This window comes from Fusarium falciforme, chromosome 5 (assembly GCF_026873545.1).
Source record: "Fusarium falciforme chromosome 5, complete sequence".
Lineage (NCBI taxonomy): Eukaryota > Fungi > Ascomycota > Sordariomycetes > Hypocreales > Nectriaceae > Fusarium > Fusarium falciforme.
In genome coordinates, this window is record NC_070548.1 from 2,099,831 (window position 1) to 2,126,704 (window position 26,874).

Here is a 26,874-nt window from a genome sequence, read left to right on the forward strand (position 1 = left end):
TATATGAATTTTCCATTGAATTTAGGACACAATAAAAGTTTCCCTTCAAATATGACGGGCGTTTTGAAACCACGTGCCGTTTATTGCTAGGACCGCTGAGGCAGCAATATGTACACTGCTATATCCCGAGTCTTGAGATTCTTTGTTGCTCCGTCAACTCTCCCCTCCACATCCACCCAATTTCATCAACCGTTCACCATTGAAGGGTCAATATTCAACCAAACAATCATATTTTGCAAAAACTCGAAAAGCGACACATCACATAAAAGCGAATCATTTCTCTCGAAATACCCCAGCCTCACAGCGACAGTTGCGCGGGTGCGCTCCAATCCCTCCTGTCAGATCAATCCAGTTCATCCGAGCTTGGATCGCAGGGACGCGTTGCGCACCGTCACGTGACAGGGAGCTCCCAACCTGGATCATTAACGCGACCTCACTTTTTTCGCGTCGTCACGACTTCCTTCAAGCTCCTCCTCCTCTTCCCCGTTCGCTCTTCCGTCACTCTCGCTCGCGCGTCCATCAGCAACGATGGCCGAGATCAAGATTGACAGCAAGGTCTTCCAGGAGCGCATCTCGCACTTTGTGACTGCCTGGAAGAATGACCTCCGAAGCAAGGATGGCCTGTTCGGCGGCGCCCAGTCCATGATCGTGATGATGGGCAAGGTCGAGGAGATTCCCGAATTCCACAAGAACAATGCGATTCACGTATGCGACCCCGATAATCCTCGATTCGAAGCGAAAGATGGAAATGCTGACGACTTTCACAGTTCTGGCTCCTAGGCTACGAGTTCCCGACCACGCTGATGCTGTTCACCTTGGACACGCTGTACATTCTCACGACAGCCAAGAAAGGTACTACTGCCTATGCGCTCGTTGCGCCATTTATCAGGAGCTGACTGTTGCCTAGCGAAGCATCTCGAACAGCTCAAGGGCGGCCGATTCCCCATCGAAGTACTCGTGCGAGGCAAGGACGCTGCGGAGAACGAGAAGCTCTTCATCAAGGTTACCAACAAGATCAAGGAAGCAGGAGTAAGCGAATCAATCCCCATCGTCTCGAGCCCCTCTTAACATGTTGCGATTTCAGAACAAGGTCGGCACCATCTCCAGGGACACCTCCCGAGGCCCCTTTGTCGAAGAGTGGAAGAAGCTCTTTGCGGAGCAATGCAAGGATGTCACCCAAGTCGATGTGTCAGCGGCGCTCTCGACTCACGCCTTTGCTGTCAAGGACGAGAGCGAGCTCCGAGCGATGCGAACCGCTTCCAAGGCCTGCGTGGCCCTGATGACCCCCTACTTCCTCGATGAAATGTCCAATATCCTCGACGCCGAGAAGAAGGTCAAGCATTCGGCGCTTGCCGAGAAGGTCGACAAGAAGCTCGACGACAACAAGTTCTGGCAGACAGTGCAACTTCCGAGCAAGGCGAAGCTCCCCTCCGACCTTGACCCAACCCAGCTGGACTGGATCCTGGGACCTTCGATCCAGAGCGGCGGCAAGTACGATCTCCGATTTGCGGGCGAGCCCAACGACGACAATCTCCATGCCGGCATCATTATCGCCGCCATGGGTCTCCGATACAAGTCGTACTGCTCGACAATCGCACGAACCTACCTGGTCGATCCCAACAAGTCCCAGGAGAGCAGCTACAAGCTCCTCACCCTCATTCACAACACCATCATCAAGGAGATCCGAGATGGTATGACGGCAAAGGATGTGTACGCCAAGGCTCTGAGCATCATCCGAAGCAAGAAGCCTGACATGGAGAAGCATTTCCTTAAGAACGTCGGCTGGGGTATTGGATTGGAGAACAAGGACCCAACCTTGGTGCTCAACGCCAAGAACCAGAGGACCCTGAAGGACGGCATGACTTTGATCATCAACACCGGATTCCAAGACATCGAGAACCCCCAGCCTCAGGACAAGCACAGCAAGGTGTATGCCTTGGTTCTTACCGACACCATCCGAGTCACCTCCGCAGAGCCCGTTGTGTTCACAGCCGAGGCGCCCACTAGCGCTGACGCAAACTCGTTCTTCTTCAAGGATGATGAGGAGGCCGAGCCTGCGCCAAAGAAGGAGAAGAAGGACTCTCGTGTCGGTGCCGTTGCTACTAAGAACATCACAAACACAAGACTTCGCTCCGAGCGTACAACTCAAGTCGCCAACGACGATCTTGAAAAGAAGCGACGTGAGCACCAAAAGGAGCTCGCGGCCAAGAAGCAAAAGGAAGGTCTGGCGAGATTCTCAGAATCCACCAGCGGCCAGAATGGCGGCGAGGTCAAGAAGTTCAAGCGATTCGAATCATACAAGAGAGACAACCAGTTCCCCCCCAAGATCAAGAATCAGGAGATCATTGTTGACGTCAAGAACAACACCGTCGTCCTCCCTATTATGGGACGTCCTGTTCCATTCCACATCAACACTATCAAGAACGCTAGCAAGAGTGATGAGAATGACTTCTCTTTCCTGCGTATCAACTTCCTGTCTCCTGGTCAGGGTGTGGGAAGAAAAGATGACCAGCCATTCGAAGATGCCACAGCACACTTTGTGCGCAGTTTGACCTTCCGATCGTCTGATGGAGAGAGATACAATGAGATAGCGAATCAGATTTCCAACATGAAGCGTGACGCGGTCAAGAAGGAGCAGGAGAAGAAGGACATGGAGGATGTCGTTGAGCAGGACAAGCTGGTGGAGATTCGAAGTAAGTTGATATCTTTACTATGGGTGACCTGATGCTAACAGAGACCAGATCGGCGACCGGCTGTATTGGACAATGTCTACATTCGACCTGCCATGGAGGGCAAGCGAGTGCCCGGAAAGGTTGAGATTCACCAGAACGGTATTCGATACATCTCACCCCTGAACGCACAGCATAGAGTGGATGTGCTGTTCTCCAACGTCAAGCATCTTTTCTTCCAGCCTTGCCAACACGAGCTGATTGTCATCATCCACATTCACCTCAAGGACCCCATCATTGTGGGCAACAAGAAGAAGACCAAGGATGTGCAGTTCTACCGAGAAGCGACGGACATCCAGTTCGATGAGACGGGTAACCGCAAGCGCAAGTACCGGTACGGTGATGAGGATGAGTTTGAGGCAGAGCAGGAAGAGCGACGCCGGAGAGCCGACCTCGACCGACTCTTCCAGGGTTTCGCCCAGAAGATTGCCGAGGCTGGTCGCAACGAGGGTATCGAAGTGGATATGCCCATCCGCGACCTTGGATTCCATGGTGTGCCGTTCCGCAGCAACGTCTTTGTCCAGCCTACCACAGACTGCCTTATCCAGGTTGTTGAGCCTCCTTTCATGGTCATCACTATCGAGGAGGTTGAAATCGCGCACTTGGAACGTGTTCAGTTCGGCTTGAAGAACTTTGATATGGTCTTTGTCTTCAAGGACTTTACACGAGCGCCATACCACGTCAACACCATCCCTGTCGAGTTTCTTGACCAGGTCAAGGACTACCTGGACTCTTCCGACATTGCCTATACGGAAGGACCTCTCAACCTGAACTGGCCTACCATCATGAAGACAGTCACAGCAGACACTCACCAGTTCTTCGTCGATGGAGGTTGGTCCTTCCTCCAGGCCGACTCGGACGAGTCTGGCGGCGAGGACATGTCGGAAGAGGAGTCAGCGTTTGAGATCGATGACGATGAGCTTGACGAGGCGTCCGAATCTAGTGAGGAGGACTCCGACTTTGGCAGCAACGCCAGCGATGATGATGACGACGAGGATGCTGAACTCGACAGCGACGAGGAGGGTGAGGACTGGGATGAGTTGGAGCGCAAGGCGAAGAAGCGAGATCGTGAGAGCGCCATGGAGGATGAGGACCGTGGCAGCAAGAAGAAGCGCAAGCGCTAAAGGGGTAACTTGACTGACGCCTTGCTTCCCCCCGAGGCGGAGGGTGATTTTGGCGTGAACGGGAAGACGACGGGACTGGTTTATTTGGTTTTTGGCTTGGTTTCTTCGATTGTACTAAAAAAAATACTTGCCTCCTTTTGGTTTCTTTGTATGGCTGTCAGGCACTATGCTCCCAGGGGGGAGAAAGGGGGATATTCAACAGAGAGAAGGGGCAAGTGTCTGTCGAGCTCGGACGTACTTGGACGCTTCTCCCGCGAGGCTTTTCATATCATATCGAGTTTTGGAATGATCAGGATCAGAGTAGGGCAGTTGTACCAGATAAGATAATTCACGATTTCAGCATAATGAACGAGCGGCTCTTGCACCGATGGAAGTGGATGTTGATGGACATGTCTTGGTGTTGAGCGAGCACACCAGAGCATCAAACTTCACATAGACAGGTAAACGACAATGATATAAACCAGTTCATTCTATCCTTGAACCAAATTGCATCGCGCCCAAACTCCCTTACCCAATAACGATATCAAGGTCAAGATCCTTGCTCTTCCGTCTCATCCGTCTCTTTGATCCGTCAAGAATAGGCCAGGGGAGGAGGAAGGGACATCAACCCCTGGATTTCCCAGAATCGCATCCTTCAAACGCAAGAGAGCAGCAGCGCAGAAAACAGCTGACACAGTCGGGCGCTGCGGCGAATAATGGTACAGAAAACAAGTAACCATGTGAGAAAAACGACGAAAAAAACACACCGAAGCAAGTTTGCACTTTTCCTCCCACAACCCTCGACCCAATCTCGCGCTTTCAAGATCAGAAGCCCGAGTGCTCACGTCTCCCGATCAGAGGCGACATGGCAGTGCGGACAATACTGTCCGTGGTGCTGGGAGGAGACCGGATGGACGCAAAGGAAGGGCTCGCGGGAGCTCGGAGGAGAGTGCGGGAGTCCTCGCGGGCCGCCTAAGCCTCGCCAGGACGAAGTTCACGGCCGGAAGCGACGGCTGTGCTAGGGCCGGACTTGGCGCCGGGGGCGTTGTTCCAGGAAAGATAGGTGTGGTCACCAAGTTTCCTGACAAGACGTTAGCATAAGAAATGCAGACTGTAGAATTAGGGGCATACCTGGGGCGGATCAGATGGGTCACTGTAAAGACAGCACCGAGCAAGATGCAAACACCGCCGACGACCACATAGGCGATTCCAAGGAAGGGGTTGCGGCCTCCCATGACGGTCTTGGTAGTGATAATGATGGACTTGGTACCTTCATACTTGCTGGCGGGGAAGTCTAGCACAGGTCAGTCAAGCGTTCCGCAGAAGCGTACATCTTGGTAACTCACGATCATCAACCTGAAGCTCGTAGGTACCGGACCACATGGCGAGGGTATCGTTGCGCTGGTACAGCTTGCTAAAAGTGGGAAGGCCGGCGGTTCGCATCCACACGTGGAAAGCCTCCCACTCCTTCAGGTTCGGCGGGGGGTTCTTGGTGGTGTAGTTGTCCGGGTAGCGCTTATGCCAGTTGGGAGGGGGGATCACGTCGTCAGGCTTGTAGCTGGTGTTGCCGTACAGGTCCCTGTCGCTTCCCCAGGCAATGTTGCTCGTCTTCATGTCGTAGGTCCAGGTATCATTCTCATTCTTGGGCTTGCTCGAGGCCGGAAGAGTCACAAGCTCGGGGCTGTAGAAGGTATCGTTGAACATGGAGTTGGCGATGAGTCCGCAGGGGTAATAGGGCTTCGAAAGCTTGGAGTCTCCGTACAGGGGGCCGCAGTCACCGTTCTTGATATCGCCGTACGAGCGGGCCTTTCCCTTGAGCTGCTCGCTGTCAAACGAGAGCACGTAGCGACGATGGTTCTGGTAAAAGTTGGTGAGGTGGTAGTAGAAGAGGACGGGAGGGCCCATTTCCTCGGGCAGCGTAAACTTGAGATGGCACCGGTTTGTCCCGTTGACCTTGACGCCGTTGTCGAGGGTGACGGTGATGTTAGTCTCGCGCGCCCACATCGCATTCACGGATCTATTAGAGCTCTTGAAGGCAGTCTGGACATTGTCGCCGGGCATGGACTTGTAGCCGCCGCCATCCCTGGAGAGATCGGGGGCTTTTTCTGTGCAGTCGGTGTAATCGAGTCGAAGTTCTTGGACCTAAGCAGGCTGTCAGATGCGTCTTGTTGCAGCGGCAACGTCGGAGCTCACCTGGGCGCTGGCATAGAGCAGCAATCCTCCGATAGGGGCGAATATGATTCCAATGGTGAAGAACAGGGGCAGGACGGTCTTGGGTGTGAGGATGGGCCTGTCGCAATGAGCATCGAGAACGGGGAAGAGCAGGGAACGAGGGCAACGTACTGCCAGGCCTTCAAGCGCTGCTGTCGGAACGCGGTGTCTATCGCGAATCAGTCAGCACGAATTTGTCGCGGTGCACGGCGGCGAGGCTCGAGGGATGCTCACTCGCTGGCCGACGACTCTTCTTCTTGTCCGGCTGCTTCGGGCCATCGTTGGAGTCGATGGAATCAGTGTGGTCGATGCCACGGGGATCGTCGGCCATTGTAGGCAAGTTCGGCGGTGGAATCTGCGCGGGCGCGCGATGAAAGATCCGTCGAGATCGATATGGCGCGAGGCGGTGGGTGGGAGATGCTTGATTGTGTTGTTCTGTTCGTATCCCAGGGGAGAGAGAGCTGATGGGATGGATTCAGTGCAGGTGTGGCTTGGCCCGTGAAGCGTTACGTGTTGGACATTGCGGCGTGAGTGGGACGTGCTTGGCTGTCAGGGTGAGTGGCTGTGCAGTGACAGATTGCGGGCTGTGCTGCTCGGGGTTTCGGGTCTTTGCTTTATCCGGGCGCGTACTCAGCTCGTTGAAGGTGTGAACAGGGAAAGGAATGTGATAAACAGACATATTTGGGGTATCTCTCTCTTTCTTTTCCAGTTGTATTGTATGTTAGTTACTCTGCATGTAGGTTGTGGTTGCATATGCCTCAAAACACCTTATTTTAGTCTATCCACCAGGCGGCATTGGCAGCTACCGGACCGTTTCTCAACTCAATGGGACTGACTGTCAACTCAATTCAAGAGATTTCCAGTCTCGGGTCTCGAATAACCCTCTCGTGGTACGGATTGATATTGTTTTCTATTGTTACTTGGAAGTCCCACCATGTGTAACCGAACCATTTGCTTTATTTAACCCAAACTGGTCGGGGGGCACAAAGTCAGCACTGTCATCGCATGAACTGTCGAGTGAACAGAAAACAATATTCATTGAGAACTCGTTTTATATTTAATGCATCCTACAGTTATTGCTTTCCTCTCCTTTTCTTCCCCATTCTGTACCAGCAATCAGCCCCATTTTCATCGACCCATTGTCCCATTCACCACCAGCCGTGAATCTAGGACTCACTCATCCAGCCTCACCAACTCATATTCACCTGCAACAACTAGGACTCGTTCATTCAGATCCACCAGTCCTACTTGAAAACATCCCGGCATCTGTAAAGTCCAGCACCTTCATTCGCTGCCCCTTCTTCTCCATCCACCCCCAAAGCTTTCGTCCCTTATGCACACCTTCACTTATCATCAGGTCCTCCATCTGCAAGTCCTTAGCATCAGCAGAGCCCGCTAAAAAGCTACCTACTGGACCGTAAGCCACCAAAGCTCGACCTACACATACAAGTCAGCAGCCCAAGGCTGTTTGCGGTCAGGCACGAATTCAAGGAAACTGACTGATATAAACCGGGCTGTGTGCCTCACTTCACTGTCCCCTGTCTTGCGCCGCGTAATCCTTCTCTTTCTTGTTCTTGTTCGGTGCTTCAGAATCGATATTCACGACATCCGTCTAAAAAAAGGACAAGTAGAGCCCATATCGGTCGGAACCCTCCGATAATACTTTTGCCAAGCCGACTATCAACGTTCTGAAGCTCTCGCTACATCTTCCCCTCCCCCACCACCCTTGACGTCAACCTCTCCGAACGTCAGGTCGCACCACCCAAAATAAAAAACAACCCCCCCATCACCGCCACAGCATTCCCCCATCGCCCGCCAAAACCTGCCGTCGCGATGGCCTCACTCTCCGCAAAGGACCCCATCACCTGCCACGTCCTCGACACCCAGGCCGGTCGCCCCGCCCGCGGCGTCCGCGTCCGCCTCGAAGGACCCGTCCCCGCTCCAGCACCCGGAGCCAACCCGCACACCCAGCCCCAGCCCAAGACGTTCGAATCCATCACCGACGACGACGGTCGCGTCCTCGTCTGGCTGCCCTACAGCTCCGCCGACTCTGCCGGCGAGATCCCCGTCTACACCCTCCTCGACGTGCTCGACGAGCGCAAGGGCCAGGGACCCTCGCGCTGGACCCTGCGCTTCGACACGGCCGCCTACTTTGGCGAGGAAAAGACCTTTTTCCCAGAGGTGACCATCACCTTTCGTGTCGAAGAGGGGCAGCACTACCATGTGCCACTGTTGTTGAGCCCATATAGCTATACTTCTTACCGCGGAAGCTAGAGGTAGACCTACACTGCCATTATGTGTGGAATATCTATAAAGGAGGACCAAGATGTCGTCTTTCACCAATTCGCCGCCAGCATGATGAGTGCGCATAGCCAGTTGTGAACGATGTGTGGATATACGAAAAGGGTCACTATCATGGAAACACCAGCATAAATAATGATAAAGATCATAAGAATAGCGATGATGCTAGTTATTAATTCTTTAACGAATGTCCTAATCGTTGATTGCTCCCTCGCTGACTGGCCGGACAAGTGACATTCCCGTCTCTCCCTACCAGAGGGGACCGTAATCTCAAACTTTTGGCCCCTTGTCCTCGGCAACACCGATAAATCCTGAATCCAATCCATGCCCACACATGCCCATGCCAATGCCCTTGTGCCCATCAAACGCCACGCTATCCACAAAGAGAAGTAATTGAAGCAATCCGTCTGAGTGATGTTGCCATCCTCGATCATCAGGTTCGGCCGTATACGTCGTGACAGCAGTCGTCATCGTGTCCAGATTTGCCTTGAACACCTAAGGCTTCACCAAGCCGCTTCTAGTTCTTTCGCCACTTCCTCATGAAGCCCTTCTTAGATCGATATGAGGGTACATCAGGAGATGTTGGTGGCGTTTCTTCGTCCCTCCTCGTGTTCCTTGATGCGAGACTCTCGGTTTCATCCTTTGAAAGCCGGATGCTCGACATAGATGGGCGAATGCTAGACATGGATGGTCGGATGCTTGTCATGGATGGGTTGGCTTGCTTAATGCTGGCGTTATCTCCAGTGTCGGTGCTAACAAGGGATAGCACGCTGTAGAGGGCTTCGGACGTGGGTGTGATGCGTCCGTGGTTGAGAGTCCGTCGCTTCTTCCTCAAAAAGGACCGGCGAGTTCGAGTGAGTGCCCGGTCAGGATCGATATCTTCTTGACTGATACAGGCGTTTGGTGAGAGGTCTGCATCGGGATGGGGTAGAGTAGTGTTGCGGACTGGACAATGGTTAGCAAGGCCACCGTTTACTGCACCTCGGAACTCTAGGCTCACCATCGTTGAAGGGCTCTGGGAACCCTGTGTCTCGGGGCTCCCGTCGAGGCTTGGTGGTTGTTGTAGTAGTCGGAGAGGCGGCCATGATTTCGATCTGAGGGACAGATTTAGACTCTGCAATCATCGAATTGCTGCGAGTAAATGTTTGTTTTGAAGAATCCAGGGCAGATGAGGAGTCGAGAAGCCGCTCAGCTTGACGAGGCACTCTCGACCCTGCCGAATCGGGCAAGTACAGAATGGAAGTGAGTTGTGTAAGCGCGATGCCGTTTTCGTATCAGTCAGTGAGCGGCAAGGCTTAATGAACAGTCGCGGAATCGATCGGGAGAGTCGAGATAACAATAGGGAAGACGAGAGAGAAAAAAAAAAGATCGGTCACTCGACGAAGAAAGAAGAAAAGGGGATTTGATTTGATTTCACTCGGAAGAGGCGTCAAGATTTGTGTGAAATTAAAATCCGACGCCAGGGGATAGGGAGGATACAGTCGAGTTGAACTGAATTTGCTGGGGGAGGAGATTTGACGAGACGATGGGATGGACGACGGGGCCCAGGGCCGCAAAGGGCCAGAACGACAGGGTTATATTGGGACGATGAGTTGCATCCGATCAGCAGGCCACGGAGCCGCTTGGCGAGGCGCTTGATCGGATCTTCGGAACTCGACAAGTCTGTGTCGCGGCGACGAGGAATGGCGAGTCGAGGTGACGAGCAGATGAGCCAGTCAGTGAGGCTTGGCTCTCGCTGTTCGGCACAGCAGCCAAGAGGGAGTCTCTCGACGACGCCGTCGTTGCGTGGCTCCGCGCCCCAGAAAAGTCCAGAAAGCACTGGGACCGAGCAAGGGTGCAGGGGTGCAGCGTGGTGTAGGACAGGGGGTGGAGTGGTTCCAGAACTAGACAAGACAAAGTCCAAAACCCCAAGAACGAGAAACTTGAACTCACTTTGCGCCAAGCTGGTGCCCACGTAGTTGACCGTGATAAACGCCCTGATCCCTACCAGAAGTGTCCTTGACTGCAGACGGCCGTGTCAAGCCAGGATCCTGACTGAGCTGAGGATCGACGAGGCGTCCGCCAGACAAGATGGGAATCTACAGTAGAGTAGTCCAGTCCGTCGAGTCCTGCAATTTGCACCAAAGAACCGGCGTTGGAGGATGCCACGCTTCCTCTTCCGGATCCAAAGCGCGAGCTCTCGCTACTCGCTGTAAGGCTACGGCGGCGTCTGGGGTAGCACCTGGTGTAAGTGGCTGATTGAGGCTCGGTCGGCCCTGAATGGAGCCGCTCTCGGATGGAACTCGCCGTGGAGCCTGGGCGACAAGACGGTGTCGTCAGCCCAGAGGGGCGTCTGTCCGCTTGGCGACTGATTTGTTGGGCCAGAAACGGTGCGCGATTCTCTGCGCCTCTCGAAAGAAGCTGAGGATCCGATGTGTGTCGTAACGGTCAGCAAACAAACGGCGGCGACAACAATTGTCCAACGTCATCCATCCCACGCCCGAGGCAGCAGATGTTTGAAGTGCCGCCTTGTCCGAGTGGGTTGCTGTGCGATATTTATACCGTCATGGTCGTCAGCATCACAAGGCCCCGGCGGCACACATCTTTGAGTTTGACTCCTCTTTGCTGCTCTGTATCTGCTGGTGCTGGTGCTGCGGACTCAGACATGCAGATATTCAGTCAGCCATGGTCGATAATGAGGGCCGGCCAAGTGGTTCCCCAACAGTCTGGGAAAACCCCCGAACGGACCAACCCCATTTTTCTTCAGGTCGTCCCTCCCGGACCAGATGATGATCATTTCCCGCCGGACCCCGGACACATGACGACAAGGCCGGACCGTGCAGTAGGTGTCTCGCAGGCGAACGCGTTAGTGGCCGGCAAAGGAGCCCGCGTCCTGCCAGCGGGCGAAACCCCCCATGGCTAGGGTCCCAAGGTCTTGGATGTGATGTATCGGCGATACTGGCCTGTTCAGACGGCAAATCGGCCATGGCGTTTTCAGAATCTGGTCAGGAAATCAGTTCCAGTGGATGGCGGTGTCGCCGATGGAAGCGGGCACTCTAGCGCCAGGTAGGTACTTCTTGGCCCGGCATCACGTGAGTTACATCAGCTTGTTCTCCCTCTGCTCAAGGTACGACTAGGTATCGAAATAATCGGGCATGAATTCATCCATATTACATCAGTCTTCCCCTAATATTCTGGAGAATATTGCAAACTCTTAATGATTTCCCGCCGCTAGGGCCATGATTCCACTTATCTCCGGCAGTTTGGGCGTTGGCTACCTCCCAATTTCGTCTCTCAGCTCCTTCATTCCGACCCCTGATCAACCTTGATCTTCAGAGCCCACAAAAACAGATCTACAAGAAGCACGCAAAACTCGACGACGAGTTTATCCAGAGCTACAGAGCAGAGCACAAGACCTACGTATTCGGCTTCTGGTCTGGCAATTATCCGCGACCTCGGCTGGCTGAACATGTCTGAAACCCACTCTTGGCTGCATGAGCGGTCAAGACCTTGGTCACCGAATCGACGTGCCTATTCAAGAAGGTCGAGTAGACATGTCGAACCTGTACCATACCGTGATTGGCTGTTCAGGTGATGCATTGTCGTGACCAATGTTTCTCAAACTCTGCCAATGGCTTGGTTGAGGGGTAGGCTAGGCAGTGTGTTGCTGACCAAATGGGCGGTTGGAAGAATACGATAGCTTGCCATCCAAGGTCTCCCATGCTCCGTCAACTTCAAGATTTCTCGCCATGGAAGCTGCTTCTTGATAGGCCAGTCCGTACCGGCTAGTGTGGCGGAGGCCACCTGAAGCATGCAACTCGTACAGCAGGCGGAACACACGGAATCGTCCAGCCATCGAGCGCTTATGCGGCACGTTTGCCGTCTTGCTGGGTTCAAGGGCGGTTCAGAACGACCCGTTGAGCAAATCTTTACCCTTGGGCTGAAGAGTAAAAGCCCGTCATTGTACAGCTTGACATCGGCATTCCCGCCTCTAGTAGATCTCTGTGGAGAAGGATCCAGCAGACCACGCAGCTCGCCCGTCTGCCGTCGAGACGATCATGCCCTATCGGCACTCGCTAGCTCTTTAGCTCAAGTTTCACGTTGGCTTTGATCAGCGAAACTAAACACTTTGTGCTGTGCTTGTTTGGATGGTAAAGTTTGCATCGTTGCCTTTTACAGGTTGTCTTGGATGATCTTTATATCACGTGTGTTATCCCAGCCATTGAACTGGCTTCCTGTATGTGAGTCTGAGAAGTGTCGATGTAATCGAATGCGCCCAAACTCTTGACTTGAGCAAATCTTGAGGGATTCCTCTAGCATGCAGAGATCTCACGCGAATAACTTCGGTGGGCAGAGCGACATGGCGTCCAGGGAGGCGCCTATTTGTGATGCTTCCACATATGAGAAAAGCATTGAGGGTACCTATGTAATCAGAGACCATAGTGGGCGGCCGACCTCCTTCTTTCACGGGTATCCCAAGTCACACGCCGTACTGGACAAGATATCCATTTCCCTGAACTCATGGGAGTTATCTAGCGAGATGTTGACCCAGACCCCCAGAGACACAAATTAGTACACTCTCCATAAACCCATGTCATTGGATCTAAATGATCGAATGCAGCATGGCCTCATGGATGATGATCCGTATAGGAAAGTGCATTACTTAACGTCTGTGTCCCGTACTATTCTACCCGTCACCACGAAAACAGTGTAAGACTGGTGAATATCCATCCCAAAGGTACTTCATCCATCGGAAAGAAGAACGAGGAATGGCATGCAAATATCCATTGCCAGGAAGCAGAAGTATTAGCGACAAAGGAAGGAAGGAAGGAAGCCAGGTTATCTTGGGCACTCTTCTGCCACATACCCTAGACAAGGGTTCAAGAGCAAGTCGGTGACAGCCCAGGAGAATTACCCAGGAGAATTCAGAAGTTATGAGTATGAAATAAAACAAAACAAATACATATATACAGTACCTCATATGTACTCGGCCTTCTGAATACTGTGTGCCCGTGGTGGTTGTCTTCCCTGAGGTTGCGTCTAGCCATCAGGTCTCGACCCTTGTGGACCCCAATCTCAAGTCGTCCATCACCAACAAAAGGCGCGGTGGCAGAGTGGTCTAATGCGATAGACTAGAAATCTATTCTCTTCGGAGGCGTCTGTTCGAATCAGGCCCGCGTCGATTGGTTTTTTTTTGCTTCTTTTTGCGGTTGCTGCTCAGTTGGCTTCTTTTTTGGTGTGTGTTCAAGATAGTTGACACATCCAGAGACAAGTCAAGCGGTGTTTATGCGGTTCAGATGAATGAGGAAATAGCAGTCACAAACATGATAAATTCTATATCAAAGAAGTCATGATTTTTGTTCTGGGTGAGAGTATCATGTGGCAAGAGACTGGTCTTGACGTCCTTGCTTGACAAAATGAAACAGTCATGAGGCTACCTATACGTGGACTTCCTATTCTGTCTAGATGTACCCCTCCAAACCGCCAACTCCACCATGAAGACGGGAGCTTCTAGAAGATGCCCAAATCTTGAACTCGACAACAACCTCTCAACAAAGCCACTTCTCCAGCCCGACCCGACCCCCATTATCGCAAACCCTCTACCGACCGTCCGAATCACCATCTCATAATGGCCGCCGTAATCTCCGCTGACGACGCCCTCGAGCCGTCACTCCAGTCCCTCCTCGACCAGCGCAGCCTCCGCTGGATCTTCGTGGGCGGCAAGGGCGGCGTCGGAAAGACCACCACCTCGTGCTCCCTCGCCATCCAGCTCGCTCGCGTCCGTCGCTCCGTCCTCCTCATCTCTACCGACCCGGCACACAACCTCTCCGATGCCTTTTCTCAGAAGTTTGGCAAGGAGGCTCGCCTCGTCAACGGCTTCGACAACCTCAGCGCCATGGAGATTGACCCCAACGGAAGCATACAGGACATGCTGGCTGGCCAGGGCGACGCTGACGATGTCAATGCCGCTGCTGGTGGCCTGGGAGGCATGATGCAGGACCTTGCCTTTGCGGTGAGTTTGGAAACCTCACAGCTCTCTACCTATTGCTGACGTGACAGATCCCTGGTATCGACGAGGCCATGTCCTTCGCAGAGGTCCTCAAGCAGGTCAAGTCCCTCTCCTACGAAACCATCATCTTCGACACGGCCCCCACCGGCCACACCCTCCGCTTCCTCCAGTTCCCCACCGTCCTTGAAAAGGCCCTCGCAAAGGTGTCGCAGCTCTCGTCGCAGTACGGGCCCCTGGTCAACAGCTTCCTCGGCTCGGGTGGTCAGCTCCCCAACGGCCAGAACCTCAACGACATGGTCGAGAAGCTCGAGTCGCTGCGCGAGACCATCTCCGAGGTCAACACGCAGTTCCAGGACGCCGAGCTCACCACCTTTGTCTGCGTCTGCATCGCAGAGTTCCTGAGCCTGTACGAGACGGAGCGCATGATCCAGGAGCTCGCCGGCTACGGCATCGACACCCACTCCATCGTCGTCAACCAGCTCCTGTTCCCCAAGAAGGCGAGCGACTGCGACCAGTGCAACGCTCGTCGCAAGATGCAGCGCAAGTACCTGGACCAGTACGAGGAGCTCTACGCCGAGGACTTCAACGTTGTTAAGATGCCCCTGCTGGTCGAGGAGGTTCGGGGCAAGGAGAAGCTCGAGAAGTTTAGCGAGATGCTCGTCACCCCTTACGTTCCCCCGGAGTAAGCAGGTCTATAGAACCAGGCGCAAGACATGGACACTTTGAAGATTACCGCGCAAGATGTAATGGGCAAGACAAAAAGAAAGGTCATGTAGCACATACAGGAGCAAAGAGGGCGTGGAGTTGTCGTTAGGGGTTGATGGTTTATGACAATACACAATGATTTATTGGTTATACGCACACACAGTCACGAGAGAAAATACCCAACAATTTCAGCAAGTTTGTTTATTATTTATTTTATTTCTGCTTCATGTTTGCCTCGTAGACTAGCGACGCCTCGCTGTCAAGTCATGCCTCCCTGCCGAGGCCAAAGTCTGATGAAGTAATTCTTGAACCCCCAACCGGTGGCATAAACTGCCGTGAAACCCTTCCAAGATCCATATCTACACCCCGAACGCCGTTCCGCTGGCTTGACGGAATCATGCAACATGTGAAAGCAACCCCAAACCCCTTAAACAATCCAGAATATGACAGCTCTGCAAAGCTCGCGTTGATGGCCTCATTGTATGTAGGGCGTGGTACCCTTGATGTCGAGATGGTGAGAAAACAAGAAACAGCCGCTGGTGGAAATCATAGTCGTGCGGGAGCTGAGCATCTGGCTCACAGCTCTCGATAGTCGCTGGGTCGAACTCTTCGCTGCTTGTTCTGGTGTCGATGGGGGTTGACGGGCTTGCGGAAGTAGGCGTCTTCGTCACCAGCGTTGCCGCCCTGGGAAAAGTTGCCGTTCTGGAAGCCGTTCATGCCTCCATTCATGCCTCCGTTCATACCCATGTTTCCGTTCATCGGATTCATGCCATTCATGCCGTTCATACCATTCATTCCCATATCCCAGCCGTTCATGCCTCCAAAGCCGCCATTCATACCGGGAAACCCTGGCATGCCCATAATGTTGGGCATACCCATCATACCCATGTTCATGTTCATGTTGCCCATGTTTGGCATTGGCATCATGTTTGGCATCATGGGCATGCCGTTGAACATCATGTTATTCATTCCCATGTTCATACCCATGCCGTTCATCATGTTGGGCATCATGTTTTGTTGGTTCTGCATCGCCTTGGGGCCCTTGGGAATCCGGGGATTGTCGAGAATATCGTCTGCAGGTCGCTTCTTGGAGTTGACATCCGTGGGCTTGGCGCCGTCGACCTGCTTGTCCGCGTCTTGTGAAGCGGGGACGAGGCTCTTGGGGCCAGTTGGTGGAGACTTGACAGTTGCCTTTTGAGAGGCGGGTGAATTTGACTTTTCCTTTGGTGAATCCTTGGACTTGTCGGCAGCATCGCTCTCGGGCTTTTGCTCCGGCTTGTCAGCCTCCACAGCAGGCTTGTCCTCCTTCTCTCCATCGGCCTTGGCTTCACCTGACGCCTTGGGTGATGGAGGGGGAGGGCTTTTGGCTGCCTCCTTCTCCTTCAGATAATCCTGAATCTTCTTCGATGTCTCCTCATCTGGTAGGAGGTCATCAATCAGCACGCCTTCTGACTGGCAGGCAGGGCAGATGAAGTCGCTTTCGATGAGAGCATTGGTTATGCAATCATTGCAAAAGGTCTTCTGGCAGCATGGAGTCTTCATTGGCTCTATGAACATCTTCTTGTCGATCGAACACTCCAAGCCCCGTTCTTGAACCTCCTTGTCCTCGGCCAGGGGTGCCTTGGCAGCGGAGGAAGATTTGGCCTTGGCCTGGAACTGTTCCCAAGATGCCTTGTCTGGTTCGGCAATGACAAAATCTCCTTCAGCGTTAACCATGATGCCCGAGGGGCGCTTGGATTCGTCGCCGTCAGTCTGAGCTAGCACAACAGACTTGTCGACCTTTTGCAGGAACGAACGGGGAATTCCAGTAGTTCGTTTGACTCTCGGGCGATTGTCAAACTCAGGATCGTCGTTAGTAGGGCACAGCTGAATCCAGTGACCCTTGTTGCCACATCGGTAGCAAATGTAGCCATTCGGGGGGTCATGGTCTGGGACATTTGCTGGCCTCTTCGCACCGGGCTTGAAGACGGGTGTTTGGCTATGGCATGTTAATGATTGATCTACTTGCTACGGGTAGGCGATACTTACTGTGACATCTCTTCCTGCTGGGCTGACCACTGCTCGGTCTGCGCTGCAAACATGGCTGCCATCTTCTCCTCTTCAGTCATGGCATTGTTCATTTGGTTGATTGCGTCAGAACTAGGCTTCGATGCCGAGGCCTTTGCTGCTTGCTCTTTGCGACCAGCATTCTTGGCCGTTGAAGGCATCTTGCCAGATACATAACGGGCAGCACGCCCCGCGCCTTGCTTGATGGCTGGCTGACGCCGAGCGATCACCGTTGTTGATCTGGGAATAATGGTGGTGTCGTCATCATATTCTGAGCAGTGATTAGCAGCGCTCATGTGTTGCGCTTGGGATGTAGACTTACCTTCGCTGTTATCATCGGTGTAAATATGAAGGTCGAAATCAGAGCCATCGCCAAGTCCGCTCTTGATGATGATTTCACGCTTGAGCTCAAAGACCGAGATGCCGGTGCCGTCGAATTCGACTCTAGTGGGTTCCCTTTGGGACTTGAACTTGAAGAAGACGGAAGACGTCATGTTGATTGATGTGTGCTGTGTGTTTTCCTACAAGGAATCAAGACACCACAGCACAGAGGGACAAGAGGTTGTGTTATAGCGGAGGTCGAGTAGTTTTCCAAGTCGAAGTGGCCGGGCGCACAGAGCACTATGTGAGTATTGATTGCCTCTTTTGTGTTTGCAGAGGAAACTCTGATTGTTCTCTTTGTTTGTTCGTTTCTTTCTTGCACTGCCGTGCCTCTTTCAACTCTCGAGATGAACGGAAATAATCAATTTTGATTGTACTTGGAGGGAACAATAGTGGCAAAAGGGTCAAAAAAAGGTGCAATGAATAAAGGAGTACAGCTGGCCAAAGAAAACAGCCAGAAGAGAGACAGCCCTGAAACTCCACCTCAATTTCCAGTCACCACGTTTGTTAAACCACTGAACCAGAGACCTTGAGAGTTAGCAAGTCGTCCTAGGATCTACGCCCTTTCGAGAGAAGGCTAGCGATAGAGTACGATGGTATATCGAGCAACGAGGATGCGAACGATCGGGCTCGCGCGAGGTCGGCGAGATCGCGTCAGGAAGCCGCGCGTTGCCAGGTGGACCAAACGGCGCTCGGTAATCGTTGAGCAAGAGTGAGGAGAAGAAAAGGTCGCGCGCAGGCGAAAAAGGAGTGCAGCCAAGCGACTGCTCTGGTGTCGCGAACTGAATACTCGATGGGCGGAATGAGCAGCGACGATGTATGAGTGTCGAGACGGGTGGGGAGAGGAAGAGTCTGCGAGGGAGGAAAAGCACTGCCCCTGGGGTTAGTAAGCATCTCGACGTGAGGAGGCCGGATGTCTGGGAGGGGGAATGCGTTCGAGAATTCCGGAGTCGGGTGACCGCAAAAAGGATTTTCCCCCCGATGACTCAGCCACTTGCTGGCTGGCATGTGACGTAAAGGCTGGCTGCATTTTGTGCTCTTTTGTTCAACGCAAATGTTGCCCATTTCCCCTTACTAATCACTACTCGGCCTAATCATTATTGGTTGCCGCTACTAGCCGGCCTCATCCATTGCTCTCTCATTGCTTGCGTTCAAGCTGCCCCGCCATAAGGTGAGCACGGCGCTGTCTTGCATCACTATCAGCCCGATAGAGCAGGTCCGGCGTAATGCCCCGCACCTTCCTCCTCAATAGGGCAGCTCTGTGTTGTTTTCGAGTAACAGCACTCCCCAAAAGGCCCTTTATATCATCTCGTGTCTCCCGGATCTCCTCACAATCCCCCAAATTTCTTTCTCGACCATACCTCACCGACTCTATACGCGCTCACCAAGCAAAGAAGATGGCCCCTCAGCTTGACGGTTTCTTCCAGCAGGTCGACAGCTCTGCTGACGACTTCATTGAGCGCCTGCGCAAGGCTGTGGCTATACCTTCCATCTCCGCCGAGGATGCTCGCCGCCCCGATGTCGTCCGCATGGGAGAGTTTCTCGCCGAAGAGCTCAAGAACCTGGGAGCTTCGGTAGAGCTTCGACCGCTGGGAAAGCAGCCCCACAAGGAGTACCTCGAGCTCCCTCCCGTCGTCCTCGCTCGATACGGAAACGACAGCAACAAGCGAACTATTCTCGTCTATGGTCACTACGACGTTCAGCCTGCCGAGAAGAGCGACGGCTGGGCCACCGAGCCCTTCGATCTTACCGTTGACGAGAAGGGTCGTATGTTCGGACGTGGATCTACGGACGATAAGGGCCCTGTCTTGGGTTGGTTGAATGCCATCGAGGCACACCAGAAGGCGGGTGTCGATTTCCCCGTCAACCTGCTCATGTGCTTCGAGGGTATGGAGGAATATGGTTCTGAGGGATTGGACGACCTCATCAAGGAGGAGGCCAATAAGTACTTTGCTGATGCCGAGGCTGTCTGCATTTCTGACAACTACTGGCTCGGCACCGAGAAGCCTTGCCTGACCTATGGTCTTCGTGGCTGCAACTACTACTCGGTTGAGATCTCTGGCCCTGGCGCTGATCTTCACAGCGGTGTCTTTGGTGGCACAGCCCAGGAGCCAATGACTGATCTCGTCAGGGTTCTGGGATCGCTGGTCAACACTGATGGTCAGATCCAGATTCCCGGCATCATGGAGCAGGTGGCCCCTGTCACCGCCGACGAGGAGGGCCTCTACGATGGCATCTCCTTCACTATGGACAACATCTACGAGTCGCTCGGTAGCACGACGACTATTTTTGAGGACAAGAAGAGCACTCTTATGGGCCGCTGGCGATACCCCTCTCTGTCTCTCCACGGCATCGAGGGTGCCTTTTCCGCTCCTGGAGCCAAGACGGTCATCCCTGCCAAGGTCATTGGAAAGTTTTCGATCCGAACAGTCCCCGATATGGACATTGACACAACCAATGAGTGTGTGTACAAGTACGTGAAGGAGCAGTTTGCCAAGCTCAAGAGCAAGAACACCCTGAATGTGTACGCACAGCACACTGGCAAGTGGTGGGTGGCGTCGCCCAAGCACTGGAACTTTTCGGCCGCTGCCAAGGCTGTTGAGCGTGTGTGGGGTGTTCAGCCTGACTTTACTCGCGAGGGTGGAAGGTAAGAGTCCCTGATGTAAAAGAATATGTGTTGAATGCTAATGATCCTTGCCAGTATCCCCGTTACTCTAACCTTTGAGGAGGCTACTGGCAAGAACGTTTTGTTGCTTCCCATGGGTAGCTCGACCGATGGTGCGCATTCCATCAACGAGAAGCTGGACAAGCGCAACTACATTGAGGGCATCAAGCTGCTAGGAGCCTACCTGCACTACGTTGCTGAGGAGCCCAAGGCCTAAGCTAAGATTACATCCATAATAATGTCGATGATTGAACGTGATATGATATCCTAGCTTGGAGTTCTGTGACATGTTTGGTGTGTTTGTAGACAGGGCTCCAATGAGCGAGGGTTTGGAGGTGATCCCAGCTCCCTTCATGCTCCTTGTGAGCACGAGTATGATGTCGGATCCCCTGTCACCAACGTGCTCTTGGCATGTTACGCCATCCATAGCAAAACGGCCCCCACTTCCTTGGGAAAGTTAATGATGGCCATGAAATCATTGTGGTTGTAAGCTGAGTAACAAGAACTCACTTCTACGCGATAGTATTATACACTATTCTCTGACTGGCAAAAGATCCAACTGATAAGGGATTGTTGATTAATACCAGTTGGTGATAGTCGTGATGAAGCCTTCGGAACGAGGGTTTCCCATCTGCACGTTCCCGCGTGCCGCCCCACATTGTACGTACCTTGAACCCCTCCCTTCGAGTTCTGGCACCAGTCCGCTCCAACCGCCATCCATTCTTGCCCCTCCACCGCCCTTCCGTCCACCCATCCAATCCGTCCATCCATGTTAGTTGACTGATGAGACAGGTCCGGTGATCGCTGCCCGGCTGAGCCGCCGCCGACATGGCCAAGTGACCGCTGCATTGCTTTTATCGCCGGAGGTCGCGGGCGATACTCGTCTTTTCCTCACCTGCAGCCTCACATACTCGACTGTAACATCTCTTGTCTCGCCTGCGCATCCCTTGTTGAGCTCCTCAACGTCCAAGACTCTCCAGGTCTTACAAGGACCCGACTGTACGCCACTGGTGGAGTGCTTGACTCTGGCAGTGGAACTCAACGCCGCTCTAACCACACCTTATCGGACCCTTGAATCTACCACTGGAAAAGTCCCAAGAAACGGTCACACTTGAAGATATTTATTTCACTGCGAAATATCAGATCTGGGATCATACAAAGACGTCAGCCTCGACCGCCGAGATGGTTCGCGAGAGTGGCATCTCGGCTACCAAGCCCATCTTTCCCACCTACCTGCTGTCTAGCATCAGACTACCTTTCTCTCGCCGCCACTCTGCCTCTTCAAGTTCTGCCACCGACTCGACCGCTTCTTCTGCTGTCACGACACCGGCAAGCTCACCTCCGAACCATGGACCCTTGACAAATGCCGAAAAGGGTTCTCGGCTAACCAAAACCGCGCCGAATACTCTACGCTGCGCTGGGTGCTCGACCGATCTTGCCTTTGCCTCCCAGATTATATCCAAGGGCTTTACTGGCCGATACGGTCGCGCGTTTCTCGTTGCTCCGCCTGCGCTACCGGCGCCTCAAACACTGAACAATATTCGAGTTGGCAAAAGCGAGAACCGGCAACTCGTGACGGGCTGGCATATAGTGGCAGACATCACCTGTGGGATCTGCTCAACCAAGCTGGGTTGGAAATACGTCGACGCCAAGGAAGAAGGGCAAAAATATAAAGTGGGCAAATTCATCCTGGAGGTAGAGCGAGTCGTCACATATCGAAGCTGGGAGGACACTGCCGACGACGATATCACCTACATCCCCGAATTGGACAAGCATGACGAAGATGAGATTGTGTTTGATTCGGACGATGAGGATGAATGTGAGGACATATTCGCGGGGACCTGGGATCCTGAAGTAGTGGGAAGGAGGCGGAGCCGAATGGTTGCACGAACAAGTCGTGCCGGGAACGAATAAGTCGTCGTTGCTGTGGTGCTTCGAGGCGAATGCCCCTTGATCTGGGGTTAGTTGAAACATTGCAATGGCGTCAAGGGATGGATGAATACTGAGACCAGGATGGCTCACGGACAGGACAAATACCCAAGAGAAGGAAACATGACGGAATGAAATTGCTAGTAATTATAACCACTCAAGTCACTGAGCTGTCTACCCCATACTCGGGGGATGCAAAATATGTTTCGCGTGCTGGTGGAAATAACAGAGCCAATGTGACCGTGGCGTTCGTGGCTATGGTTAACTCAACGTCTAGACTATCCGGGCCGTGGAGTTGCTCGTGTCGATACTGGGGTAACGGGCAAGAATGGTTCTGGAATTATTTCCACCTCGTGTCATTCATCAATCTGGCATGCCTGCACGTTGTCTGGCGGAGCAACATGTCTTGGGACGTCCCCCCTTCAATCTTGACCGCTGCCGAGCCGGTGCCGGTTGGGCGTTGAGGAATCTGAACATACTGACGTCGACCTGTTGTCATGTAGACTATTCAATGTGAAAAGAACGGGTCTTAATATGATGATCTTGAGCCTCGTGAACAAGAGTTTCCACATATCGCTTGAGGTGACTCTACTCGGAGCTGCCTCTGCTGGACAACACGCAACATGTCGTTCAGACTGTTGGAGCGGAGTTGCCTGTTGGGGTATCCCATATGCTTCAAAATCATGCTCAAACGTCCATGCCAACCTAACCGTTTGGTCATGTCAGGTCATCTAAGATCCCCAGTTTACATCTCTTGTCAAAGCACAAGCACAAGCGTAAGCACAGGGGCCTGGTATGCGAGACACCGCGGTTCAGGGGGGGGTTTGCATCCAAGTGTCCGGCAGTCGAGTGACCTTGAAATGGTCTGATGGTATCGGCCGAATATCCCAGGCCTGAACATGCGTGTCCAGCATCCTGGGATTGGTAAAGGGCTGAGGTGGATGGGTGGATGGATGGGCGGGATGGGTGTGCTGGGCACGCGGGATGTCATGGTGGGGGGAGCCGTTTGCATGGGGGGCCTGGGCGAGGTGCGTCCTGGGGGTAACACAGCAGTGGGTTACAGCGGGCAACGCGCAGCAACAGCGCTGCCGGGGAGGCCAGGTATGGGGCGGTTCTTGATGTTTGTGCCCCTGTGGTGGAGCACCCCTGCTGGTGCTGCTGCGTGATATCGTCACATCAAACACCAAAAAAAGCAGAGGCGGATCTGGGAGAGAGGTGAAACAGAAGAAGCCCGCGAACCAAAGGCTGCGCAACTGCTTCTTCGCCCTGCTCTTTGCGCCCTCACCGAACGACTCTGCATCAATTGACCCCCGCTGTGACCCCTGTTGCCTCTTCACCGCTTCCCTGGTTAGGAAGTTCGGTCAACGAGACCGAGGCCGTTTGCTAACAACCTACCTGGATCTCTCTCTCTTGCTCCAGCTGGCTTCGTCACCGGGGGACAGGCCTGGCTCCATTCCATCCTCCCTCCATCCCACCTCATCCAAAAGAAAAAAAAGGCCCAAGCTCTCCGCCACTTTCTTTGCTCCTCCCGCCCTCTCCTCCTCTCAAAAAGCCCCATCCATACCCTGCCGTCATCCCCTACAATTCCTTCACGACCGGACCTCCACAGCTACTTGTTTTGCTTTCCTGCATCCTCTCCTCGTGACCTGTCCCTATTTACGTCTGATTGTCTGGTGCCCCTTTCTTCTGACTTCGCAACCTTGTCAGCTCAATTCGTCTGTGCCATATAATCTGCAAAGCTTCACACTTGCCTCCCGTCCCTCCATCCATCCACCATCCACCCATCTGGCCAACCCCGCTCTGTCCCATTGACAACGACAGCTTCAATCCTGCTATCGCCATGGCCGCGCCCAGCCACCGCTCGCGCGGTTCTGATGATGGCGTCTTTGACGATGCCCGAACATATTATACCGAGGAGCGCCACACCAATCGTGCTGGCCCTCGCACCCGAACATACTCGCAGGTGAGCAGTGAGGTGTCCCTGGTGCAGGTGCAGCAACCTTATCTGACACGATGCATTTAGAACAGTTTGATGCGCCAATTCGAAAGAGTTGGCCTTCGTGAGCCCTTCCGACGAGGTAGTCATGGTAAGCAGCTAAAGACGTCATTGGACAGCGAGGCTTTGAAGCTGACGTTTCGCCCCCAGATGAGAACACCCAGCAGAGCCGCCGCTTCCTCATCCAGGTGGACTCGACCCTGGAGAGCCTGCAGCTGCAGGAAGATACCGATGGAAATATGCAAATCACAATTGAGGACAACGGTCCCAAGGTCATCTCGCTGCGGACCGCTGCCTCTGCTGGCCACAACCGGTTCGACGTTCGAGGAACATACATGCTGTCCAACCTTCTCCAGGAGTTGACTCTGGCCAAAGAGTACGGACGTAAACAGATCGTGCTCGACGAGGGACGACTCAACGAGAACCCTGTTGATCGCTTGTCTCGTATGATTCGCGATCACTTTTGGGAGGGCTTGACCAGACGCATCGATGCATCCACCATTGACATCGCCGCTCGAGACCCCAAGGACTGGACCGATGATCCTCGCCCGCGTATCTACATCCCACACGGATGTCCCAAGCAGTACGAGTTTTACAAGAGAGTGGCCGAGGAGAGACCCGACATGCGACTGGATGTTCAGCTCCTGCCCGAGAAGATTACCCCAGAGCTGGTCCGTGATATGAACGATGCGCCTGGTCTGCTGGCTGTAGATGTTGAGGAGGTGGAAGACCCAAACCACAGCAGTGGATGGTCTCTCAAGGGCTTGCCGTTTGTCGTCCCTGGTGGTCGTTTCAACGAGCTCTACGGATGGGACAGCTACATGGCGTCTCTGGGTCTTCTTATCAACGACCGAGTTGATCTGGCCAAGTCTATGGTCACCAACTTCTGCTTCTGCATCGAGCACTATGGGAAGATCCTCAATGCTACTCGATCATACTACCTGTGTCGATCGCAGCCTCCATTCCTGACCGACATGGCTCTTCGAGTCTACGAAAAGATCAAGCATGAGCCAGATGCCAAGGAATTCCTCCGACGCTCAATCTTGGCGGCCGTCAAGGAGTACCACAGTGTGTGGATGTCAGAGCCTCGACTGGACCCTACCACTGGTCTCTCGAGATACCGACCAGAGGGTATGGGTGTGCCTCCTGAGACGGAGGCTACTCACTTTGTGCATATTCTTGACCCATACGTCAAGAAGCACAACATGACCTTCGAGCAGTTTGTGCGCGCTTACAACCATGGCGAGGTCAAGGAGCCTGAACTTGATGAGTATTTCATGCACGATCGCGCTGTGCGAGAGTCTGGCCACGACACCTCGTACCGCCTCGAGGGAGTGTGCGCCAACTTGGCTACCATCGACCTCAACTCTCTACTTTTCAAATATGAGACCGATATTGCCCGTACTATTCGCAGTGTCTTCAACGACAAGCTTGCCATGCCCGAAGAGTTCTGCGCTGGAACGCCATACCAGCCCGGAGAGATCCTTTCATCGGCAGCCTGGGACCGACGAGCTAAGCGACGCAAGCTGACAGTTGACAAGCTGATGTGGAACGAGGAGGAGGGCATGTTCTTTGACTACGACACGGTGAAGCGCGAGCGTTGCACATACGAGACTTGTACAACCTTCTGGGCCCTCTGGGCTGGTATTGCGACACCCAAGCAGGCCGCCGAGATGGTGCGCAAGGGTCTCCCCAAGTTTGAGGTATACGGCGGTCTCGTTTCAGGAACAGAGGAGTCGCGGGGAGCGATCGGCCTCAACCGCCCTAACCGGCAGTGGGACTTCCCGTACGGCTGGCCACCACAGCAGATGCTGGCGTGGACTGGATTGATCCGCTACAGCTTCACCGAGGAGGCGGAGCGGATTGCTTACAAGTGGCTCTTTATGGTGACCAAGGCGTTTGTCGACTTCCACGGCGTGGTTGTCGAGAAGTATGATGTGACGCAGCCAGTTGATCCCCACCGAGTGGACGCCGAATATGGCAACCAAGGTCTGGGCTTCAAGGGCGTCAACAAAGAAGGGTATGTTTGCTGGTGTCAACACGAGGCATGGACGGTTTGCTAACCATCAACGCAGATTCGCATGGGTTAACGCGAGTTACGTCTACGGATTGCAGATTGTCAACGCGCACATGAGGAGAGCTCTTGGAGCGCTCACACCTTACCCAACACTGATCAAGGCTATTGAGCAGAACAACGAAAAGGCGCTTGCTGGCCTGCTGGCGCCTTGAATAACGCGCTGAGAGTTGGAATGCTTCAGTGGGCTGAAGGCAACACTAGGTGACGCCGTGAGGGGAGTGACATTTTGCCATGATACGCCATCTTGGTTTTTGTCTTTGTTCTGTCGCATCAAGGTCTTTGTTCGGAGTTGAACTTGAGTACGAATTGTATGTCGGCAGTATGTGGTGATATTGGGTAGGTTTGGCAGGCTGAGGACACCCCGACAAGTTGAAAAGCGTGTAATGGGGGAGACCGATACTAGAGGCAGCAGCACCGTCGAACGGGAGAAGGGGTGAGAGGCTGTGGTAGTAGTTGATGGGACAGGATGGAATCAGCTCAGGTCAGGGCACACAGGTTGCTCACAAGACTGAGTCCACCTGCCTATCCCAAGTCCAGTCTGTCGGTGTCGAGCTGACGAGATCTGAATGAGCTGAGTTGAGCTTGATAGAATGCAGTACTGTATTGAGTCAGGAATTGAATAGCCGGTGCAAGTGAGTGACAGTGGATAGATTTCCATGTGATGCATGCAATGCATGACTTGTGTAAGTATAACGATGTGGTCGATATGACGAGGGCCGTCGGTTGGTAGTGTCAAGTTCGG

The 26,874-nt window shown here is 53.5% G+C and overlaps 9 protein-coding genes across 9 annotated transcripts; 6 read left to right on the plus strand and 3 right to left on the minus strand.

Moving 5' to 3' along the window:
- Window positions 1-528: 528 nt before the first annotated feature.
- On the plus strand, window positions 529-3,853 carry NCS54_00686200 (FACT complex subunit; the record flags this gene model as incomplete). Its single annotated transcript, XM_053152304.1, has 5 exons — window positions 529-705; window positions 768-852; window positions 908-1,029; window positions 1,085-2,693; window positions 2,742-3,853. 5 exons carry the CDS (start codon window positions 529-531, stop codon window positions 3,851-3,853), a joined length of 3,105 nt encoding a protein of 1,034 aa, XP_053008279.1.
- A 951-nt stretch (window positions 3,854-4,804) lies between these two features.
- NCS54_00686300 (Hypothetical protein) lies at window positions 4,805-6,512 on the minus strand (the record flags this gene model as incomplete). The annotated part of the gene is made up of 6 exons (XM_053152305.1): window positions 6,278-6,512; window positions 6,176-6,212; window positions 6,026-6,122; window positions 5,179-5,974; window positions 4,964-5,126; window positions 4,805-4,913 (listed from the first exon to the last, which is right to left on the minus strand). The coding sequence occupies exons 1-6, from the start codon at window positions 6,372-6,374 to the stop codon at window positions 4,805-4,807; spliced, it is 1,299 nt and encodes a 432-aa protein (XP_053008280.1). The 5' UTR covers window positions 6,375-6,512.
- Window positions 6,513-7,876: 1,364 nt separating this feature from the next.
- On the plus strand, window positions 7,877-8,317 carry NCS54_00686400 (5-hydroxyisourate hydrolase; the record flags this gene model as incomplete). The annotated part of the gene is made up of 1 exon (XM_053152306.1): window positions 7,877-8,317. One exon carries the CDS (start codon window positions 7,877-7,879, stop codon window positions 8,315-8,317), a length of 441 nt encoding a protein of 146 aa, XP_053008281.1.
- A 544-nt stretch (window positions 8,318-8,861) lies between these two features.
- NCS54_00686500 (Hypothetical protein) lies at window positions 8,862-9,468 on the minus strand (the record flags this gene model as incomplete). Its single annotated transcript, XM_053152307.1, has 2 exons — window positions 8,862-9,289; window positions 9,345-9,468. 2 exons carry the CDS (start codon window positions 9,466-9,468, stop codon window positions 8,862-8,864), a joined length of 552 nt encoding a protein of 183 aa, XP_053008282.1.
- A 4,484-nt stretch (window positions 9,469-13,952) lies between these two features.
- NCS54_00686600 (ATPase GET3) lies at window positions 13,953-15,019 on the plus strand (the record flags this gene model as incomplete). Its single annotated transcript, XM_053152308.1, has 2 exons — window positions 13,953-14,336; window positions 14,384-15,019. The coding sequence occupies 2 exons, from the start codon at window positions 13,953-13,955 to the stop codon at window positions 15,017-15,019; spliced, it is 1,020 nt and encodes a 339-aa protein (XP_053008283.1).
- A 595-nt stretch (window positions 15,020-15,614) lies between these two features.
- Window positions 15,615-17,578, minus strand: NCS54_00686700 (Hypothetical protein; the record flags this gene model as incomplete). The annotated part of the gene is made up of 3 exons (XM_053152309.1): window positions 15,615-17,016; window positions 17,067-17,355; window positions 17,407-17,578. 3 exons carry the CDS (start codon window positions 17,576-17,578, stop codon window positions 15,615-15,617), a joined length of 1,863 nt encoding a protein of 620 aa, XP_053008284.1.
- A 1,113-nt stretch (window positions 17,579-18,691) lies between these two features.
- On the plus strand, window positions 18,692-20,347 carry NCS54_00686800 (Hypothetical protein; the record flags this gene model as incomplete). The annotated part of the gene is made up of 2 exons (XM_053152310.1): window positions 18,692-20,112; window positions 20,167-20,347. 2 exons carry the CDS (start codon window positions 18,692-18,694, stop codon window positions 20,345-20,347), a joined length of 1,602 nt encoding a protein of 533 aa, XP_053008285.1.
- Window positions 20,348-21,312: 965 nt separating this feature from the next.
- On the plus strand, window positions 21,313-22,044 carry NCS54_00686900 (Yippee domain-containing protein; the record flags this gene model as incomplete). Its single annotated transcript, XM_053152311.1, has 1 exon — window positions 21,313-22,044. The coding sequence occupies one exon, from the start codon at window positions 21,313-21,315 to the stop codon at window positions 22,042-22,044; it is 732 nt and encodes a 243-aa protein (XP_053008286.1).
- Window positions 22,045-23,899: 1,855 nt separating this feature from the next.
- On the plus strand, window positions 23,900-26,284 carry NCS54_00687000 (Trehalase; the record flags this gene model as incomplete). Its single annotated transcript, XM_053152312.1, has 4 exons — window positions 23,900-24,022; window positions 24,083-24,146; window positions 24,206-26,075; window positions 26,131-26,284. 4 exons carry the CDS (start codon window positions 23,900-23,902, stop codon window positions 26,282-26,284), a joined length of 2,211 nt encoding a protein of 736 aa, XP_053008287.1.
- Between the last annotated feature and the right edge of the window lie 590 nt (window positions 26,285-26,874).